At 50.0% G+C, this 8645-nt stretch overlaps 1 protein-coding gene across 1 annotated transcript in view; it reads right to left on the bottom strand.

Annotated features, from left to right (window-relative positions):
* Positions 1 to 1431: 1431 nt before the first annotated feature.
* Positions 1432 to 8645, bottom strand: part of LOC117749888 (serine/threonine-protein kinase H1-like) — a 7447-nt gene continuing 233 nt past the window's right edge. Inside the window, 4 exon segments of the mRNA XM_034560706.1 lie at positions 1432 to 1767; positions 7291 to 7899; positions 7901 to 8012; positions 8622 to 8645. The exon segment at positions 8622 to 8645 is cut by the window's right edge and continues 233 nt beyond it. Of these exon segments, the coding sequence (XP_034416597.1) occupies positions 1432 to 1767; positions 7291 to 7899; positions 7901 to 8012; positions 8622 to 8645 (1081 nt within the window).

Consider the following 8645-nt stretch of genomic DNA (forward strand, 5'->3'; position numbering starts at 1 on the left):
GAGGGAATGGGAGCGCGGTAAGTGTTTGTTTGCTTCCCCGCTGGCAAGCAAACAAACACTAATTACTGAAAACACTTAGACAAAGAATCTACAACGCGACTCAAACTCAAGGTCCTCTTCCGAGACTCTTCCGGTGCTTTCCACCCTCAGAGAGCACCACGGCATAAGATATTATATTTGATGTGACTGAATGCTCTGGGGTTGTTGGGGCGGGGTCAAAGGTCAAGTTTTTAAACATCTCTCACTGATGAACACCATATTTTTGCAGAAATATTGTTTCCAGGTTCAAGCGTGAGCTTTCATGCCAAATTAACTGACTAATAGTATGTCTTATTATAGCTGCTGCTCCGCAACACACTTGATTGAATGATTGGATTTATTTAAATCATTTAAAAAAAATGCACATGAACTTAAAGCAACAAAATACAATTAATAAAAAGGAACAGCTAAAAAGAAAATATAGTATATAGAAATATAGTTTCCATCTTGGACCTCCAAAAAGAAGAACAGCATTAGGTTTCATCTGACGTTAAAAGAAGTGTCTCATATCTTCTCTTATAGTTGATTGCACAACAACCATAACTACATTAAATTAGTCCTTAAAGGCACATTTTCTTTACATTGTTTACATCATTCTGTTCATTCGGGTCGCGCCTCCAGCTGCTGCACACCCGCTTGCATGCGGTTCAATTCAGGACTTATCGTCTGCAACCAAAAGGCATTAAACATAAATAATTAAAACATAAAACGGGGAAAACAAATCCCACAATACATGATGTGTGGTGTTGCTCAACATGACTGAACCTCATTGGTAATTATGCTTTGCATCCTACTCACTCACTACATTTAAAAAGAAATGCTCACCGGAAAAAGAAAAGGGTTTATTTTTTTTACAGCTCGCATAATGTTTTTTGGGGGGGGGGGGGGGGGGCTCTTTAAAGCCAGAGTCTCATTTTAACTTGGTGGAGGTCCGTCACCATATATCTGGATGGTGCTTTCAGGGGCTGTGGGTGCTGCTGTGTAGGAGGAAACAAAAGAAATCACACTTTCCGCCTCAAAATATGAACAAATAAACCCAGACATCTTCCTGCCGTGTGTTGGTGCAGAGCTCACACTCTTCTGTTTTTAAAGGACGAAGATCGGCGCCGACGAAGCGCGTCTCCTACTTTCACATCCCCCTTAAGACGAGCTCCCGTCTCTGGTTCTTTGGCAAGGTAATGACTCATAATGATCCAGATGAGACCTCGGATCCATTAGTCTTAAGAACCAGGGGGCTGGAGACCTCGCGGAGGAGGAACGCTCCGTCTCAATATGAAGCCGGACCACGGCGGAGCTAATGGAGGATGGAACCCAGACCTTCAGGGGACCCGATTAGTCTGGGCAGGGAAGAGAACCAGAGAAGTCCCCCCCCCGTGTCCCGAACGTGGCTCTTCAGTTGGACGGTGCTCCTGGAACCCTCCGGCTGGATGCTGCTCGGCTCTCGCTCCAGATGCTCGTCCCCGCTCTTGGTCCCGGTCCCGGAACGGGTTGGACTCCGCCGGAGCTCGCGCCGCCGCCGCCGCTCGGGCACCGGGAGGAGCTGCGCGACCCCCGCTGCCGCAGGTTCTGAGAAATGGATCGGTGCAGGTTCTTCATGGAGGAGCCGGCGGCCACCGTGACCACCCAGGGGTGACGGATGGCTTGGGCGGCCGTCAGGCGCGCGCCCGGGTCCAGCGGCAGCAGGCGCTGCACGAAGTCCTTCGCCAGGTTGGACACCGAGGGCCAAGGCTGTGGAGCAGAAGAGAGGGGGGGGGGGCTTGTCAATGGGACTGTAAACCCAGTCACACCCACACACACACACACACACACACACACTAGGTCTCGTCCAGAAGATTTCCTTCTAATAAAGAAATACAACTATGATCCTCGTGCTCTGCGGGCCTAACAAGCAGAACTAAACTCAAGCTAAATGTCACCGGGCCAGAGGGAGGCGGCGGGCTGAGGCGGAAGGAGAATACGAAAGTATGGCCGCCTGTGTGTGTGTGTGTGTGTGGGATCCGGCCTTGCATTAGCGTCTCCACGGAAAGGCCCTCCAGACGAGCCTTCTGCTCTTTGTTCATTCAAACAGCTCGTCGTGACCTCGGGGGGCGACGGCGGAGAGAGAGAGAGAGAGAGAGAGGACGCTTTGAAATCCACCAACGCCATCTCTCTCTATTTCTTTTTTTTTCTTCCTGCAGTGACAGCAGCAAAGGGAAGGAGTTCTTATCCGAATCCAGAATCACGACGTTGTTCATCGCGGCTTCGGTTGTTTTTTGTTGCGCCTTCGTTGGAGTCGACGACCCTTTTTGGGCATCCGTCTTATTATAAGTCAAATATGACCGGTTAGCTCCATCCCGATCAGATTAAAAAGACATTTAGCCTTTCGTAGCGTCACGGTGCTCTTTCCTTTTTTTTTTCCATCTGCATATCGTTTGAATGAAGTCGAGTAAAGATGAGCATAACTCTGCTTCCCCTTAATCACTTCTGCTCATTTTCCACAGTCGCCGACCAATTAGCTCGCGAGACCCTCCACCGGCGTGCGGCCGAGGAGAATAAAAGCTGAACGCAGAATCCTCTCACTCTGAATCTCACTCTTCAGGGACGTCTGTCTCTCCGTTTTAATCCCTGAAATGCATTTCTCTCCAAACCCCCCCCGCACATTTTTTATTCTTTTTTTTCTCCTTCTGCGTCTCTCGCCGAGTAATGACGATTAATCAAGCGTGAAATTGACAATGACTGTTGCCGGTGAGAGGAATTTTTCAAAAAGAAAAAGGGGGGGGGGGCTCGCCCCTCGCTCATGAAAACTTTTCTTCTCGGTGAGTTCGTGTTTCACACCTGAGAGGCGAGAGAGAGAGAGAGAGAGAGAGAGGGGGTTTGATTGAGCTAACAAGCCCCGCCCACCTCGTCGATTGTGCTGATCCGGCCTTAAAATACACGTTTGATGTCAGCCGTGGCGGGACGGGGGGGACGGGGGGGGGGGGTTCTCCATCTCCTCCATTACTAAAGGTGGGAATGGAGAGATCTTGAAAGGAGGAGCGGAAGCCTCTCTGACATCGCTGTGTTTCTCTCTCTCTTCCTGTTTCGGAGCATTTTTCACGTCAAATAACACAAAAGGCTTTTTATTGTGTTTTTGGAGAAGAGGGGCGAGTTATACATCATTGTTGAGCAGGTAGCTGGAGGAGGAGGAGGAGAGGGTGGGGTGGTGGGGGGGGGGGTCTTAGATATAGCACGAGCGGTGGAGGAACCTTGGGGGCTTGTTAGAGTGAACGAGAGGCCGACCGCGCTCCATCTTCAGCTCACACACATCGCGGTTGCAGCAGATGAAGAAAACGGTCGGATTGCGCTAATGTGATCACGAGGGGTGTGTGTGTGTGTGTGTGTGTATGACTAGGGACGGGGGGGGGGAGGGGGGGGGGGACGGGGGTAATGCACTTTCGAGTAATGAACCGCTCCAACGTGAAGAGCTGCCCCCCCCCCCCCCCCAGTAATCAGATCATCAACACCCGGACGCTGTCATGTGCGAGTGGAGGCTGGACCGTGGTGCTCACTAAGGGGGCAGACTGGGCTAACCGTTACCCAGGGTGCACCTCTGCTTCTGAGAGATGCAGACGTTTGGGCCCCCCCACCAGGAAAGTGTGCGTCTTCAATAGCGCAGCTGCAGGATGCAGAGGAGATTAGCAGGCTGCTGTCCAATGCACGGCTCTGTGCTTCACATACTAAAGGCTGCCGTGATGTCCTGCGTGCACGTGCACACACACAGGCACACACACGCACGCACACACACACACACACACTAGATGTGACCGCCCTGGCGTCTCGCGTGAGTGATAAGGTGTGAGAAGCCCCCGAGGCTACACCCGCTCCTCTGTCCTCTCTCCTTTCTCTTCCCCAGCAATCTCCTCCATCCTGCCATCCATCCCCGGCCTCTCCCCCCCACCCCACCCCACCCCACCCCACCCCCCGCCCGCTGTTGAGTAAACACATCAGTGTGACTCTGCACTACAGGTCCTCAGGCAGGGGCTGTTGCACCAGTGGTGGGAGATGGTGGTGGTGGGGGGGGGCGTATATAAGTGTGTGTTCACTGAGGTGCAGCGAAGGAGGTGGGTTGAGAGAGGTGGAGGTGGAAGCTGGGGAGACAGAGGGGCCGGGTTCGTGGGCAGGTGCCGGGGGCCATTTGCATTTTTTAGTGAGTCTCACCTCCAGCTCGCTGCTGCCCCCCCCCCCCAGCCCACACACACACACACACACACACACACACACGCTGCTTCCCCCTATCCTGCTACAATAAACACACAAGGTTACCAAAACCTTCCTGAAGCGTGTTTGTAATTGCGGCCCTCGGGTACTCATTTGCATAGCAGATACGTTACTTTATTATTTATTTGTTTATTACTTTTTTATCTTTATACATCCATCTGGATGAATTGATACCTGAAGATTTTTTCCTTTTTCATCAACACTGCTTTGTTGAATATTAACGTGCGACCCTCCGACTGAATGACAAAATCACACTCACCCTCATATTTTAAATTAATAACTCAGTCATGTTAATACCCATAAACTATTTAAAGGGTTTTCAGAACAGGAGACTCACAGGAGGTCAATTTAACGATGCAGCCTTGCAGTTTATTTTTGTGCATTATTTAGTTTTTTATTTTGCATCTTATCTTCCCAACAGGTTTTCCCCTTTTCTCTTCCATTTGCCATGTTTTTGATGTGTGTGTCCTCATTATCTGTCATAAATACTCTCTGGTTTGAGGCGAGCAGCCGGTTGGGCTAATTCTGCAAATCTGCATATTCTCCAAAAAAAAGACGTGCGGCGTGCAGAGATGATGGCGTTGCATCAATCGTCGTGTGGCCGGTTACGCAACATCCCCCAATTTGAAGATAAAAAAAGGTGTGTTTTTTTACTTCGCATGAAAGAAAGCGCCACATCCGTTGTTTAACAATATATATTTTTTCTTATGAAAATGCCTCACAGGGCCTATTTATGATCACTTTTAGGATAATAAAGCTCCGGTGTGAGTAATCAAATGAAGGATGGCTGACCTCCAGTTTCAGGGTGCTGGTGCTGTGCATGGGGGGGTCACTGTCACGGCTGACTGGGACGTCATAATAATAATAATAATAATAATAATAATAATAATAATAATAATAAGCACCCGACTTTGACAAGTCGAAATGTCTGCTGCGTAAAAAAAAAGGCCCCAATTTTCTATTTTATTGTCATCTAATTACATCGCCGAGTAGCATCTCGGGTTAAAAGACATTCGAGAGGCTCCGTGTGGGTCGGACAGCTTCAAGTGGACTTTAATATGTGACGGGAATCGCTCGGGCTGTTGAAACTCTTCTGGTCCCAAAGAGAAGCACCCTTCTGAATGACATGAAGAACCCTCCCAGGGCATTGTTATCACAGTGTGTGTGTGTGTGTGTGTGTGTGTGTGTGTCAGTCAGAGAGGGCGGATACGTGCACATGACGGAGAGTAAGTGTCTCGATGACGAGGAAGTGTGATTGATGGCGGTTCCACGAGGCCCTGGACTGCCACTCAGCCACGTCAGACGTCTTCACGTTGTTATCGTATAAATTCATAATTTGATGTCTTTACCCCCCCCCCCCCCCCCCACACACGCGGTCTCCATCTTTGTTTCCCCGAGGACGTTCCTCCGTGTGGAAATAAAGCCCTCGCATGTGAACTCCGGGAGGGTTTTGCAGCCTTTGTTCAGCTGGTCAGCGCGGCGCTGAACACGGGATGAGCCAACAACAACACATCATGCAGGGGAACAACAACATGCAGGGGAACAACACAACATGAACAACACAACATGCAGGAGAACAACACAACATGAACAACACAACATGCAGGAGAACAACACAACATGCAGGGGAACAACACAACATGCAGGAGAACAACACAACATGCAGGGGAACAACAACAACACATGCAGGAGAACAACAACACAACATGCAGGAGAACAACACAACATGCAGGAGAACAACACAACATGCAGGGGAACAACAACAACACATGCAGGAGAACAACAACACAACATGCAGGAGAACAACACAACATGCAGGAGAACAACACAACATGCAGGGGAACAACAACAACACATGCAGGAGAACAACAACACAACATGCAGGAGAACAACAACACAACATGCAGGGCAACAACAACACATGCAGGAGAACAACAACACAACATGCAGGAAAACAACACAACATGCAGGGGAACAACACAACATGAACAACACAACATGCAGGAGAACAACACAACATGCAGGGGAACAAGACAACATGCAGGGGAACAACAACACAACATGCAGGAGAACAACAACACAACATGCAGGAGAACAACAACACAACATGCAGGAAAACAACACAACATGCAGGGGAACAACACAACATGCAGGGGAACAAGACAACATGCAGGGGAACAACAACACAACATGCAGGAGAACAACACAACATGCAGGGGAACAACACAACATGAACAACACAACATGCGGTTTTCACGACAGCTCCTTCACGGCTGGGGGTTAGGGGGTCCTTGCCCTTGCTCGGAAACAATACCCCTTTTGTCCACAGGAGGCGCCAAAGATCAATAAAAAAGATGAACATTTCTCATAGTCGCTTTAAAACAGTTTTTTTAGGCGTAGATAGACAGGAAGCAGAAACAGCCTCATTCATTGGGTTAATAACCTTCAGCCAGACACATTATCACAACTGGCCAAAGAACTACAGCTTTGCTTCTGTCGACGATCCACATGAAAAAAATGAAAAAAGTCTCAATTTTGAGTGCAGCACGGCCGGAGGGGTTTTGGTGCAAGACTGTCAAAACAATGTAAAAATTGCATCAGCAGAAGCAGAGGTCACATCTGAGAAGGAGTCTGCAAACTATGAGAATGACAACTTCCACCTTTTCTACGAGGCTATCTCTGAAGAAAAGCCTTTCAACACCACAACCCTCTACAAGGAAGTGAATAAATGCTTTTGGGGAAGAAGGGAAACATGAAAGAAGTCTCTTTTGATGAAATGAAACATTCTCACTGCTATTGTATATGAAATTCAAGTTTTGGTTCTTTGGTTCTGTCCATTGAGTTCAATGTGCTACTATCCACCACTACCTCCCCACTCTTGTGTCCCCTAAATGCAAGAAATAAACTAATATTAGCATTAGATATCAATCTTAGGCTGCAGAATCACCCAATATGCATGAGCCAAATTAATACTTACTGTACTCCAACGTGCAAAGAAGAGCTGTGTGAACTTACATCTCCGCGGAAGCCGAATTTGCCTCTCACGATGGATCTGTAGAGCCGCGTGCGACTGTCGTCCTCAAAGGGCATGGACCCACTCAGCACCACGTAGGCCACCACCCCCAGGGCCCACATGTCCACCGCACAGGAATAGGGTTTCCTCAGCAGCACCTCAGGGGCCATGTACTCAGGAGTTCCACAGGTGGTGGTGAGGCACCAGGTCCCGTCGGCTCCGTCAGAGCCTCCTCCGATGCTCCCGGCGGCGCCGCAGATCTCCGACCCGACGCCGCCAAACGTGGCCAGTCCGAAGTCGGTCACGAGCAGCCTGGAGTCGGCCCCGGGGTGGTAGTACAGGAGGTTCTCGGGCTTCAGGTCCCTGTGGGCGATACCCAGGTCGTGCAGGTGTCCCAGCCCGGCCAGCACCATCCGGAGGGCCCGGGCGGCGTCCCTCTCCGTGAAGTGGCCCCTGCTGACCACGCGGTCCAGCAGCTCGCCGCCCGTGGCCAGCTCCAGCACCACGTAAACCCGCCGCGGGAACTGAAACACCTCGATCAGCCGGATCACGTGCGAGTGGCTCACGCGGCGCAGCACCGCCAGCTCCGAGGCGCACACCTCGCGGCCCCCCCGGGGCCTCCACCTCCATCATCTTGATGGCGAAGGGCTGGCGCGTCGCCCGGTGCTCCACGCGCACGACGCGGCTGAAGCTCCCCCGACCGATCAGGGCCCTGATGTCGTATCTGGCGGGGTAGGGGGGGGGTGGGGGGGATGTGAGGAAGATATCTGCATGTCGACCCGGAGAAACTCACATGCACATGCAATGAATATATATTTATATATATAATCTGTGACTAATCAGATGCAGACAGAGACGCGCACTTTCCATCGAAACCATCTGTTTCCTGTCTTTTAATTGTTTCCATGCCGGAATCTGACGAGAACAGAAAGCCCTTCTTCAGGTACCACACGACCCGGACTTCTCAAATTAATGTCTGCTTTCCGTGCTAATAAATCCGAGCGTGGAAAAGGTTGGCGGCGGCGGCGGGCTCGGCGAGAGAGGAAGCCGGTGACATTAAGCGTCCACGAGTCCCGTCACCCGGAGTGTGAAGGGATCTATTTTTAATAAATATTAAATAAAACCCGTCTGCTCACTGAGAGTATTATTTTTCACTATTTATTTTCGTGTTTTTTTAAGTGGCAAAAAAAAGCAGGTTAGCAGTTAATTGTTGGACAATCGACAAAATATAATATACAAAAGTAAGCTATGATACTTAAAGAATTACTTGAAATATAGGGGTGCCAAAAAGCAGACCCCCCCCCCCTCCCCAGGTCAACTCCTCCCTCCTTACCTTGCCGTCACACGTGGATCAAAC

This window comes from Cyclopterus lumpus, chromosome 20, assembly GCF_009769545.1.
Source record: "Cyclopterus lumpus isolate fCycLum1 chromosome 20, fCycLum1.pri, whole genome shotgun sequence".
Taxonomy (NCBI): Eukaryota; Metazoa; Chordata; class Actinopteri; order Perciformes; family Cyclopteridae; genus Cyclopterus; species Cyclopterus lumpus.